The following is a 13,894-nucleotide window of genomic DNA, read 5'->3' on the forward strand; positions in this document are numbered from 1 at the left end:
CTCTCCAGCCCTATCATGGGCTGTGAATGTTCTGCACAAACTAAATGGCTGTTACTCCGGTATCTAAATCAGTAAAGAAATACAGTTGCAAGTGTGACTAAAACAAACTGTATTCCCAGTTCCCATGACAGACTGCAACTGGCTAAGCCCAAAGCATACAGCTGGAACACAGAGCTCCCCAGTACTGTTTTTCCGTTTCTTCATTAATATAGGCTATACCAGACAGCTACAAGTCAATGCTTGCTAATAAAGCCAAAGAGAGCTACTGAACGTACTGATGCTGAGACTTTGTGATGATATGATCAGTCTGACCTCGACCAGGGCAGTAGCTGCTCTTCAGCTGACAAAGGTTTAACATATGCTGGGCTTAGAGGGAAGGGAAAACCCTATGGAAACATCCATGGCAATGGAGAGCAATGGTGGCAGGTTCAACCTGCTGAAACCTCCCTTCCATGCTCTCAACACTGCCCGTAGCTGCACCACCAAGGCAACAAGGGCTCACAATAGCCTCAGAGCTGTCAACCTACCTGGTCTCAGTTATGCTGCAGTACGGGACACACACAAACAAGGACACCTGAAGCCTGTTATCAATGCCTTCACCACTATCTGACATGAAGAAAGCATTTTGAACACCAAATCCCCAGAAGAGCTGATGCCAATGTGCAACGCGGTGCTCCTCGCGCAGAGTTTGCCACAAGCTGTCTTCCCTACCTCAGGCAGGGAACAGAATGGCCATAAATATTTGAATAACCACATTAAATTCCTGAGATGCAATTTGTCTCCCAGCTTCACTGGAAGCTTTGGGGGCACCAATAAAAACCTGGGCGGGTGATGATACAGTGCAATTTGTATTTTGAGCAGACAGTCCCTGAGCAACAGCAAATTTATGCAATCACCTCCTAGGCTAGGGTTTGAGCAACTCCACTTTACAAACAAGAGTAATATCCAGCAAAGTAGTAACCACCCAAGTCCACAGAGTTCCTGCTTGGTGATTCATAAAGCCGTTGCATCTACCCTAAAGAGGATTTACAGACTGTTTACTCTCTTCATTTTTACTGACTTTGGCCATTAACGCATATTAAATACAGGTAAATCAAGGAAGGGATGCTTTCACACGCTCAGAAGGCACAAGCCATCTCAGTTCTGGCCGCCAGCAACTCTTGAGAGCTTCTGATTTCAAAAGATTATCCTCAGCTCAAAAGATACATTTTGTTCGAGGTTTATTTGCTACCCAACCACAACATCCCACTTCCATTTTTGAGTGTTTTGGTGTTATGTTTCAAGGGCCGCTTCCACTGTGCGTTCTGTGGTTTCCTGCACAATGCATCGATACGATACACTAACTTTCTATTAGGCTGCTGAAGTTCCAGACCAATTCAACTCAAGTCTTACTTAATCTAGCCAAGTTGTCTGCTTCCCTTTCCAGCAATTAATTAAAACCCAACTTTACACTGAGCAATATCTGTGATAGAAGTCAGTAGACAAGAAAAAACACAGTAATAATTGCGAGTGCTCTTTCACAGAACGGATCCACACAGCACTAGACAGAACCAGCCTGGAAACTGTTTGATTATTAAGCCAAGCTGGCCAATAAAAATTCCATTTAGCAACTTTATATGGACATCCTAAATAGCACACAGATAAAGGCAAAGGAATGCTGACAGATGAATGCAGCATGCAGAAGGAGGGGGGAGGAAAAAAGAAACAGCCTTTACACCCCCCCGGGCCCAAGGCGCATCCAGCAGGCAGGAGGATCACCTTTGAAGCAACCAAAGGCAATTATTCAGGCCATCAGGCACACACACACATTTCTCTGACAAGATTAATGGGTCCACAGAGTAAACAGGCAACAGTGACAGAGCTGGCATCTCAACTTGCATGCTCGATTGCCCACACCTCTTTAGGCAGACAAAAGCAAAAGTATAGCTTAGCATAACACCTGCCGAAGTGTCCCACGTGCAGACACTCTCAAGGCAAGGACCGAGGGCAGAAGCCTCCCTTTCCAGGCCACAAATGGCACTGCATATTCTGCAGTTGCTTCTTGCATCCTCCTTTGACAAGATGCTCTAGGAGATGTTTATCCAGAGGATATTGTGAATTCAGCTGCTACACAATAGGCCACCCTGAAAGCTCCCGCTACGCTAGGAGCATGGAAATCCTGCAGAGGAGGACCAACTGTGGGCCAGGCAAAGCAAAAGGAACATAAGAGTCATCCTGACACACCAAATCCATCATGTCCCACATCTCATCTTCAAGAGCAGCCAGTTATAAGTGGCTGGGGATGGGGCAGAGCGAAGACAGTCAACCCCTTCCTGGCCACAGCTTCCCAGCAGCTGGTATTCAGTGTCCAGGCTGTGCCCATATCAAGCTGTCCAGTCAGACCAATGGTCACAAACTCCTCTTTTGCAGAGTCTCTCTCTGAACATGGCTATACCAACCATGCTGCACACACACCTTATTTTAGGTATCTGCAATCTCATCCACCCCTCCACCCATTTTCTGCCTGTTTCTCTTCGTAGCAAAGCTACTGTGGTCCTACTGTTTGGAGCCACTCCGATGATGTTCAATACCCATCTGAGTGCAACACCAAAGATACCTGCCCTACTTGCCATTACCACCAGAGGAACCTAATGGACCAATTCCATGACCGGTTCTTCCACCACGCCATAGAGCTGCACTGTCATCATGCCTCTTCCTGGGCTTCTCCTCCTTTTACAATCTCCTCCCAGCTCTGGGGGGGTTTCTTTGTCCCCTTCTTTCTCTTTTTCTGCCTCTTTCTTGTGGAAAGCCAAGCACATGCCTCAGAGCCAAGTTTGCTGGAAGAAAACTCCAGTGCTCGTTTACTATATGAACATTTGTCTAAACGCTCATCTTCCCAGACTTCTGAAGATAGTTCATTTTACAGTGGTGACACTTCATAGCTAACAGGCATAAAAGAAACACTGTTCATTTACAGTGGTTTCCACTCAGAAGAGTGGGATGTATATGCAACTCCTCCAGGACTACAGCCTAACATTGAATCAAGGACACAAAACCAGCTAACAGACTCAGAAACACTCTCAGTTGCTACCATCACTGTGTGCACTTGTTCTTCTCTTGCACACACCTTGCCTACTTTGATGAACCCCACCAACTAAACTGCAGGAAACCTGCGTTAGTGGGGGGCTGGACTTGATGGTCCCCAGAGCTCTCTTCCAACCCCTACAATTGCATGATTCTATAATCCCACCTAATTGAAGCCATGGTATAAGTTTTGATTTTTAAAACACATTAATCACTGAAGAAACGACGGACTTCTAATGGAAGACAGGGAAAAAAAAAATCTGACTTGAGAAAATAATTTCTTCCTGTATTTCCACCTCTCTAGCATGTACACCCAGGACTATCTGGGTCACATCTGCCTAGCTCAGAAAAGCTTAGCCCCCTCTGTGTAATTAAATCAGGCAGGCTTTTTCTGGCTTCAACCTGTACTGAGTCAATTTGGACAACAGGTTTTATAGCTCTGCAAGACTAGCTCGGTGTGTAATATTTACTTGAGCTTCAGATAACTAAGAAGAATGGTCCCTGGCGAGGGTGTTGAAGAGGGATGCAGAAGGGCTGAATATGACTGCTGACCCCATTCAGCCCCCAGGTAAATCACCCCCTCCACCACATTTCTGCAGCAATGTGGAGAAATGTGCTAGAGAAAGGAAGCCCCACTCGTGCACCAGGCAACTCCAGCTGACAAATGCCTCATCACAGCAAGCACAGCTCAGAAATACAATAGCAAGCCAGGACAAGAGAAATCTTACTGTTCAAGTACGTGCTGTATAGTTTCAGAAACATGAAGAAAATGCTTGGTTGGAGGCAAAAAGGCTTTTTTCCCAGCCTGTTTAGAGATAAGGTATCATACATAATTCCCATAGAAACAATTAACCTTGTCAAAAGGACGGTGTTCTCTAAGTTTCTTCCTGCTAACATATATCTTATAGGAAGGATAATGCAAGTTGGGAAAAAGTGACTGGAAAATGTAAATATCACTTCAGATTGACAAGTTCATTGACACAGTTCAAATGTAGAAACTTAGGCAAAAGTTTCTCACAAAACATCACAGAAATCTCAGAGGAGATATGGATAATGGAGAAAAGCTTTATAAAAAAATGACAGGGAAAGAAAAAAAAATCTTGTAGATATTCTGACTTTTCACTATACTCATAGCTACTTCTGAGCACTTCCTTCCTTCACAGATATTGAAGATTAATGGAAGTGGGAGAACAAAACACGGTCTAGGGGCTTCCAGTAGGAGTTGTGCACAGGCTACGATCCAGCGAGTTCACAATCCCATTTGAATTTCATCCAGATGTTAACAGCAGAAGTATTACCAAATGAATAGAAAACAGGCTCTTGGTTAAAAGACAACTGAGATCCTAGCTTCCTAAGGGCAACAGAAGTCAGATGCTCTACTTACGCAGAGGTGCCCTGTCATCTGAAGCAAGATTCATAGTGAGTTTAGGGATGGTGTGGTTTGGAGACAGGGTTGTTTATCCTGGGCTGCCAAGCATATGGGGAAATTGCTGCTAGCACGAATAATGGCTTCAGTTGAGACATCAGAGCTGTCTTCAGAGTAAGGTAAAAGACAAATGCCTTCTCCAAAAACAAAGGAGTGCAGCACAAGAAACAAAAATAAAAAAAAAACAACATCCTCAGAAACAGAAAATACAGCCTTTGACAGGCACTTCTTGAAGCTACCTGAAGCCAGGAAAGGAAGCGAGGATCAGAATGGCACACCATGCTGTGTGCCGTAGGGATGAAGGATGCACAGGTGGGCAGCCAACAGGAAGCACCTGATATTCACAGCCTCAGTGACACAAAGCCATTTTGTGCCCAGGAGCTCAGGCAACGGTAGAGTGCATCAAGCCCATCAGAAGCTTGAAACACCCAGGACCTGGCTGGAGGCAGCAGTAATTTATAGGGAGAGTTGGTTCTTCAGATGGGACAAAGCAAAAGTTTCCCCACAAGCACAGCTATAATTAAACCAGAAGCACACCCAGTCAGAGCTGGTCACTCAGCCTCCTCTACACTTCATTCAGGCAAATAAAGAACTGTGCCAGGAAAACTACAAACATTCCGACAGTTGTGACCCCATAAAAACCCAATTACGTATGAGTTAACGTCAACAGAAAACAGCTTTTTTCATTTACTGTAAATCTCAGTATTTAAAACTGAGTTCCTTGCCTGTAGAAGATTAGCCAACTGCATGAACTTTAAATGTTTTAAGGGAGGCAAAGGTTCTGTTGTAAGCAATGACATCTACTCAAGCAACCACCTTCCATTCGTCCTCTGCGCTTTCCGCGCCTTTCCTTGGAAGGGAAACCACAACGTCTCCAGTGAGCTGAAGCAGGACAACAGTCAAAAAAAAAAATCTACAACAGCAATTTCAGGTGTACAAGTTTACATCCAGGCATCTTGGACCCGGATCTCCACTCCTGAGGACCCAGTATCTGGAGCTTTCGTTTGTGCGTGACAGAACCCAGCTCAGTCCATCTTTAGCTTTGTGAGGCATCTGTTGCTCATGCACCACAACGGCTGTGCTCCCAGTAACATCACAGGTCTTCTCGGATGTTCGTGGTTTTCTCTCATGGTCTGGGTTTCTGGCTTGTTTGTTTTCCAAACTGTCTAGGACTGGCAATAAAACTAACTAACTCTTGGAAGACCCTGCGAAGCAGAGGTGGCCAGCCTTCCTAACCCCAACCGGCTGGATGCTAAAATCCTCGCATGGCTGAGGACCACAAGTCACAAACCACAGACCTGGAGAGCAGGAAAACTCCACAGGCAGGTGACGGCCGGTTGCTCTCAAGCACTGCTAAGGGACAGGGGTGGGTCTGGCACACAGCTGGGTCTCAGTGACTCCTGCCATCAGCCCGACCCAGCCTCTATTCGGAGCAATTTAGACCTCTGGCTCTGCGCCAACCCAGCACTGGTCATGAAACAAAATCATGACTGGAACAGCTCACGCTCCACATGTGGTTCTGGCACTACAAGCCAAGTCCCTTGGGCAATGATTTTTGCTTTGTGTTGTTTGTTGGGCTTTTCTGTGTGTGTGTGTGCCCTTTTTTAATTTTTTTTTTTTCTTAATGATTTTATTTCCTCACGCTTATTAGCATTCAGATCTGCCATAGAGTGCTTGTTTCCTCTGCATTCCTCCTGGTGCAGTTTCTGGAACCACCTTCATTGCTCCCATTTCTGTCCATGTCTGAAACTAGTTTCAACCAGCCCTGCTCAAACCACACCCCATATGACTGCAGACCATGGAACATGCAACTGCACCAAGACCTCTTGCTAAAGCAGTGGTTTGTAATATGGTTGCTGGTTGATTGTTTGTCTGAAAAATCCCTATCCACAAGAGACACAGCAATAGTGCTAAAAGGCAGGCTAGCTCCAAAAACATTAGGCGATGTTGTGCTGCAGACTTCTGGACAGTGTAGCTCTGTCGACAGAAGTGATCCCTGATCAAGGGAGCAATGCCAGCAACAGCTCCTCCTGTGAGGACACAACACCTTTACCAGCTTGGTGGACCAGAGGGAAAGTGGTTTTAAGACACCATGGTAACATGTCTGTATTATAGCTGTCAGATGAGTAATCCTAATGCAGTCCAGTAAAGATCTCTGACCATACAGACTGCCTTAAGGATTAGCAAACTAAGATCATGTTGAATTGAGACTAACAGGGCTCTGGCTCCAATTTCTCAAGGAATGTGGGACACAGAAGGGAAGAGATCGGAAAAGACAAGTGTAATGAGTCAGTCTTTGGAAAGTGAGCTGAGGATTTGACTCTAGATGCCTGATTTACTGGCTAGTTCTAGAGCTGTGGCCAGTGAGCATTTGTGGTTTCAGACTGAAGCAGACAAGCTTGGGAGCCTGCCACTGATGAACGTCCCCAAGTCAACTTCACACAACCTTCCCTTCTGCTCCCTCACCCTTGCTGAGAACAGCCCCTCCAGATCAGGACTCCACTGGGATTTTTCCCTCACCTCCGTGGGGAGCCAGGGCTAAAGTCCTCTTCCTCCACAGTGCCACTGACCAACTCCCCAGGGCCACCCAAGGCTCAGCAGAAGCCATCATGCTCTGTAAAACCAGACCTTTCTTCTACCTATTTCCATACATGGGCTATCTACTGAGCTGGTCACTCACCAGCCAGCACGGAACTGGTCCTGAGTGGGCATCCCAAGGCAGGGAGGATAGCTGCTACACGGTGACAGAAGGTCTGCTACTGAGTAGTAAAGAGCTCCAGCCAGGGAAACACGTCTGGATAACACACTGCAAGAGTCAGACAGCCAAACAGTGAAGAAGCCAAAAAACCCCAAACCAGTCTTCACTGTCTGGATATGTCACTGCACTGGAGGTGAATGGGTTTGCTGGAACTGGGACAGCCACTCTTTCTATCTCTGTTACTAGGAGCCAGCTGTGACTGAAGCTCTCAGCACAGACAGGGTAGAAGGACACATTAATAAAGTTAGCCATTTGCTAAGGTCATCTGACCCAAAACTCAAGCATACACGCAAGAAGGGAAGTTCTGTTCAACAGTGTTTAGCCTGACCACGATAAGTACAGAAAGAGGGTAAGGTGCAAGAAGTGTCTCTTTGCTTACGATCAGTGTAAGGCAATAAGGTGTAGGGAATGGTCTAAGCTGCCCTAAGGAATGGCACCATGGCACAGTCACAGCACGCTGAGGTCAGTCAGCTCTTCTGCTACGTGTCAGCTACCAAGACCTGAGCTGCCCTGAGGTTCCCTCCATGTCCCACCTCAGGCTCACACAGCATAGCTCTTCTAGTACAACGATGAACTTTCTCTTAGTCTTACCTCAGCTTGTACTCAGGGCAATTGAGAACAGCATGGCAGCACCTGGGTGGGATTCCCTGGCTTCTGTTGAACAGGTTTCAACCTGTGAGGAGTTGCAGCACTCTCCTCTCCTCTGGTTTTGGAGGAGTGAGAGGAAAATAATTGCACAGTAGGTATCCTCTGGGAAACTATTCAGCTCAAAAAAATCAAAAGTAGTTTCCACAGAAGTGTTTCTCCTCTGCCTCAAGAATTTTCATTTCTGCTGTTAAACAGAAATGTCTTACTTCTTATTCATGAGCTTGACAGAAAAAGAACAAGTTCTTAAACACAGATGTTAAAAGAAAATAAATCTTTTATGTAGGCATTACTAAGCATAAAAACCTATGGCAAGACAAATCCTCATCACTTCTTAACTCCAAGCAACGTCCTCACTAATATCATATCAGTCATATCTGTCGGTTCTGACCACAGCTGATGAAAGTGTGTGCTTGGTATCCTCTTATCGTATACACAACCAACCTCAGTGACTACACAGGCTTCTCACAGAAGGTTGCATCCATACAGGAGCAGACTCCAGTTCCTAACTAGCACAAGCAAGGGATTTTGGCCTAAAGGACAGAGCTGAGAGGAAGACTACAAGTCAGAGGAGTTTAGGGCCAAGGCCTACCCCTCCTACCAGAAGGAGCCAATGCTGGGAATGGAGTGCAGCTGCTGGTGTTGATTCTGAAGCAACTTGCCAAGTATGGCAGAATGGTTTCTAAGGCAGGCATAGAGGATCTCAAAGAAACTAAGAGGAGTACAGAGTAAGGTGGAAGACAAATTGCTTAGGAACTTGAAGTGAGGTGAGAATGCTGCTAAGAAGGTGTCAGGAAGACATGAAGTTTCTGTCAAGAAGAATAGAAGGCAATGAACAGTTCAACTTAGAAGGAAGGAGATGTAGCACCTTTTACAACTAATTACCTTGAGGATCCCATAGGAAAAGATGCTGTTTCCATCCTTCATGGCAAAGCATGGCACAGCATTACAGTTCCTCCCCGCACCCATTCCCAGCTGTTGTCTACTGCATGGCTTCTGCCAGTCCCACCCCTGCTTTATTCCTCCAGACTGTCCAGCCTCACTCCCCAGGGCACATCCCCAACTCCCCCCCTTGGGAGATGGAAGACAGGTGCAGAAGATACCTGAGAACTGGTGGCCTGTTAAGGAATTAAGTCAGTACTGCATCAAGATGGAGCAGAAGACAACTATTCATGACAGTAAGCAGAACAAAGTCTGTGCTCATCTCACCCTTGATGTGCCCCATATCACCTGCTGGGATTTTGCTTTATTTGAATGGGTGAACTGGGGACACAGTCACAAATCTCAAGCATCCTCCAATCCACATGGCGTCTGAGCTTCTTGGGTAGAGCATGCAGTACTTGGCTGGTCATTCTAGCAGGACTCTCTGGGCCTGCCAGCAAAACAGATCCAACAGCCAGACACACCTGAGGTCAGAGCCCAGGGGAGGTCAGGGCTCCGTTCTGCACAAGCACTGAGAGAAATCCAGCCAGAGAGGCCTTAAAGGGAGCTTTACACTCAATGCACAGAGCTTGATGAGCTGGGGCAGTGCTCAGAAGCCAGAGGGGATAGCAGTAACCCAGGGCAGATGGCCCTCAGGCTGATGCTATTGTAATGCCCTTCTTATCAACCTGGCAGAAATTAAGCATAGTACATTTCTGCATAATCTGTGCCTGGAGATGTCTGATCCCTCTGGGACCCACATGCAGGAGGTACTACAGAGTGACAGCCAACCTCCAACCACAGATGTGTATGCACAAATTCTGACAAAGGAAAAAAAACACCTAGGGAAACTCAGGGCCTTGCATAAAAATTATGCTATGAGGTCCATTATGGAGAACCGTGCTACTGTGAACCCTATGAACTTGTCAAGTCAGCAAATCAGAGCCACATCACCCAGCCAGTGGGAGCAACATCATCCTCTGTTGAGAGCACTGAGAAACCCACACGTACTTCCTATCTCATCCACTGCAGCAATGCCCTCCAGTAGCTCTTGAGGGCCTGCAATGTTAAGGTCCCTCCCCAAGTCCAAAGCTTGCCCACCTGCTAAATTCACCCGGCCTTTCAAGATGAAGGTAGGAGGCTGTATTTCACACTGCTGGAGATCAAGCCAGTGCCTGGCTACATGGAACTGTGCATGCTATAATGATGTTGTAAGTCAACAATTAATCAACGGTACTTCATCATTTTCTATCAGTTGAGGAACCCTTAATTTTTTTTTACACTTCCATGCCACATTGTCCTTTCCTCCATCCCCTCCCCATCTCTTTCCCTCTTTTCCCCTTCCCACTGCCCTCCCAGTGAGGCACCAGTATGGAATTCAATCTCTCTCTGGTGAATCATTCCCAGGAAATGCGCCCTCCTCCACGCAGTACAAACCCTACCTTGGTTGAGGTAGGTCAGGGTTTCTTCGTGCAGCTTCACAGCAGGGGATGTGGCTGTGCAAAGGACGTACTGAAACGGAGGCAGTTTGGCTTCATTCTCAGGAGACAGCTGCGGTTCCTCCTGCTTGAAGATGGGCAGCGCAAGGACATCTCTGAAACACACAATTCACACCCGTTTATTTACAAAGACTCTATGGAATATTCTGCTCTCAATCTGGATTTGAGCCGTACGCTGTGAGATAATGGAGACTACCTCCACAGGAACGCTGGGTTACACTGGCTAAGAATGAATTTAGCCTCCATAATGTGACAAAGCAACTTCTGCCTTGTGGAAGCACACAGGCGCTCAGCAGCAGCTTCAGGAGGAGCTGGGCACAGTCCCAGATCTCTCTCCTTTACAAGACGTTTGCACTGACCTCCAGGCTGACTCGCAGCCAGGCTGCTCCCGGCCCACGCTAACCCCAAGCAGAACAGATGTCAGCAAAGCCGAGAGCACAGCAGAGCCATCAGCACAAAGACATGGCAGGAACCAGCATCCTCATCTTCGCACATCTAATGCTGGAGAGCCACATTAGCCTTTCCTGCACCTCTAACTTCTCTGGTTGCTGTGTCCACCTACTTAAGAGACCATATCCCTCCCAATCAGAACGATTACACTGAACACAGAGACAGTTCAGTGTAAGCAATCAGATCTTCCCCCTCACACCCCGGTCCATTCCATCCATATGCGTGAAGACCCCACATTCCAACTGGAGGCTGCGTGCAGTCCTGCTCCCCTTGGAATTCCCACATACAAGAAGCTCTAATAAGAACTGTCCAGGAGCATGCCCGTGCATACAGGCACGCTTCCTATGGAAAGGCCATTACGAATTTTCCTTGCTTGTTCAGTTAATGATCCACCTTGCACTCGATCCTAACACCCACAACCTTGAAGGCTGCCCAGGTCACCAATGAAACAGCACAGCAGAGAGCTGAAGCGCCCGGCTCACACACGGGGCTCCTGTTACTGGAGAAACAAAGCCAGGGAGCAAACCGTGCCACCCCACTTATCAGCAGGGACAAAGGAACACCCCTCTGTCTCCATCCTCCCCCCCAGCTGCACCCCTCTGCACTACCACCAACTCCAAGGCACTCAGCCCCATTTACTCGCTGGCATCACTGATGTAACCACCGCTCTTACCCAACTGTGGCCATAGAGAGGGTTTTTTCCTCTCAGCGAGGATGATTAACCATGGTAATGAAGTGACAGAAATGCCTCCAGAAGATGTCTGAAACAGATACCACAGCTTCAGATCAACCCCCCGTGAAACATTTCACCTCACCAGAAGCGTTCGCTACACAGAAAGAAGATGTGAACAGCAGCCAAGGGGCTCAAAGAAGCTCTAAGGCATAAGCATAAAAGGCACGTCAGTATTTGCTCAACTCTTTGCTCAACTCTGCAAACCGTGGCTTGAGAAAAGCAGGTGGGTGAGATCTTCAAACTCTGCCGACCTTCACCTCTGTGCTGAAGCATTGGGGTCCCACCATTAAGCGAGGAGTGGACAATGCACCAAGGAAAGGAGAAAGGATCTGAGGCAGGGCTCAGGAGGATGGAGCTACAGAGCGAGATACACGCAGCGCTCCCGTGAAAACCAATTGAAGACCTACAGGGTTACCCTGCAGCACTGTGTTACGGTCATTACAAATACACACCACGCTGAGGTACACAGGAACTTACACACGTGCCGCAAAGGCTTTGATCATACACAGTACTATCCATAGGAAGGGGACCATGCAACTTCAGCTTGCTCAGTGCAGCCTCAGCCTGTCTGTGGGCACGGATAGCCCTGGGAAGCACAGCTCAGAGCAAAGGGCTCTCCCTTGAAGCGCACGTCCCAACAGGCTCCCAGGAATTGGCCAGAATTACAGCTCTCCAGGAGAACTGGGTGTTTAACCCAGCTGACCTCCCCCAAAGCATCTGAAGCCATCACTTAATGTTCCAATAGAAGCCCTAAGGCTAAGCTCAACAGTGAGTTGAGGGCTTTGAGCCCCAGCTCAAGAACCCTCATAGCCGCAGCAACGAACATTCGGTATGCTGAACAGCATGGTCAAGCCTGACCCAGACAGGACAACCCTGCAACACTCTGATGCTGCCAACCCACAGAGCACCCCGCGATGGAACGGACCCATAAGGACCATCAAGTCCAACTCCAGGCTCTGCACAGGGCCAACCAATAACCAAACCCTACGCCTGAGAGCGGCGTTCCAGCACTCCTACAGCTCCAGCAGCTCAGGGCTGTGCCCACCACCCTGGGCAGCCCAACCAATGCCCACCGGGGCAGAACCCCTTCCTGCCGTCCAACCTGGGGCTCGGTGTGCTCCTGCAGCAGCCTCGGGGGTGCACGCAGGGTGCCGCAGCTCAGCACACCCGCAGCCATCGGCGCCCTCTGAGATCCCAGCCTCACGTATTCAGAGAAAAATAATTCATAAGCACCCAGCAGAAAGGAAACTCCCAAAGTTGCCTGTTTTGTTGTCTTCCGAGGGGGAGGAAACACGGGCTTGCGCTACACATGTTGCGGACTATTGTTTTGCAGCCCTTCAGAGCTTAAATTAGGAACACTTAATTAAACGCGACTGTGCAGAGGCAGGAAAAAGCTGGTTTAGGCGAGTCGAGAAAGTGAAATTGCGAGCTGCTCGCCCATCGTCCCCGAAGGAGGGGGCGGCTCCGCGCCGAGCGGGGCGGGCGGCAGCCGACAGCGGGGGCACCGCCGAGCCCCGCTCATAGAGAAGGACGGGAAAAAAGAAGCCCGCGGCTCCCAGCGAGGTGGGCTCCCCCGGGCCGATCCCACCGCGTTACCCCGCGGGGACTCACCGCAGGTAGCTGCCGGTCGAGTGCTGGTTGTAGTGCTCCGGCTGCGTGTGCCAAAACAGCATCTTGGGGACGGCGGGGATGGGGGGGGAGCCCGGCGCGGTCGCTGGGAGGGGGGACGAGAAGGGTCCCAGCCGGGCTGCCCACCCCGAGGCGCGCAGGGCACCGCCGCCACCACCTCCCACCAGCTCCGGTCGCGGCCCCGACGGCTCCCGGCGCTTTTATGGCCCAGCCCCGGCGGGCGCGGGTTGGCTGCGCTGCGGAGCGCCGGGACCTCCCCCGCCCCGCCCCGCACGGCCGCGCCGCCACCGCGGGGCGCAGGTGGTTCCGTGCGGGCGGGGCGGTGCGGAGCGGGGCGCTCGGGGGGCTGCGTGCCCCGGGACGGCGCTTTGTGCCCGCTGGAGTCCGGCGTGAGGATAAATGGTCGTACGGTACCGAACCCGAAAGGAGGTTGTGGCGAGGGGGGTCGGCCTCTACTCCCGCGTAGCAGCGATGGGACGAGAGGGAGCGGCCTCAAATTGTGCCAGAAGGGGGTCAGGTTGGGTAGTAGGAAACATTTCTACTCTGAAAGAGTGGTGATGCGCTGGCACGGACTGCCCAGGGAGGTGGTGAAGGGACCATCTTCACCACCTTTGGAGGCGGTTGAGAACCGTGGAGATGTGGCGCTGAGGGATGTGGTCATTGGGCACGGTGGGGATGGCTTGGGGTTGGACTGCGTGATCTTAGAGGTGTTTTCCAGCCTTCCTGCTCCTGTGATCCGCTACCCCCTCCAAATCTACCGCGCTGTGCTG

The 13,894-nt window shown here is 49.3% G+C and overlaps 1 protein-coding gene across 1 annotated transcript in view; it reads right to left on the reverse strand.

Moving 5' to 3' along the window:
* The window catches only part of TFCP2L1 (transcription factor CP2 like 1), a 34,177-nt gene extending 20,878 nt beyond the window's left edge, over nucleotides 1-13,299 (reverse strand). The window contains exons 1-2 of the mRNA XM_422087.8: nucleotides 13,107-13,299; nucleotides 10,256-10,407 (exon numbers count right to left, since the gene is read on the reverse strand). Coding sequence (XP_422087.5) covers nucleotides 10,256-10,407; nucleotides 13,107-13,168 — 214 coding nt within the window. The 5' untranslated portion in view covers nucleotides 13,169-13,299. The remainder of the gene's footprint in view (nucleotides 1-10,255; nucleotides 10,408-13,106) is intronic.
* Nucleotides 13,300-13,894: the final 595 nt, after the last annotated feature.

This window comes from Gallus gallus, chromosome 7 (genome assembly GCF_016699485.2).
Source record: "Gallus gallus isolate bGalGal1 chromosome 7, bGalGal1.mat.broiler.GRCg7b, whole genome shotgun sequence".
Classification (NCBI taxonomy): domain Eukaryota; kingdom Metazoa; phylum Chordata; class Aves; order Galliformes; family Phasianidae; genus Gallus; species Gallus gallus.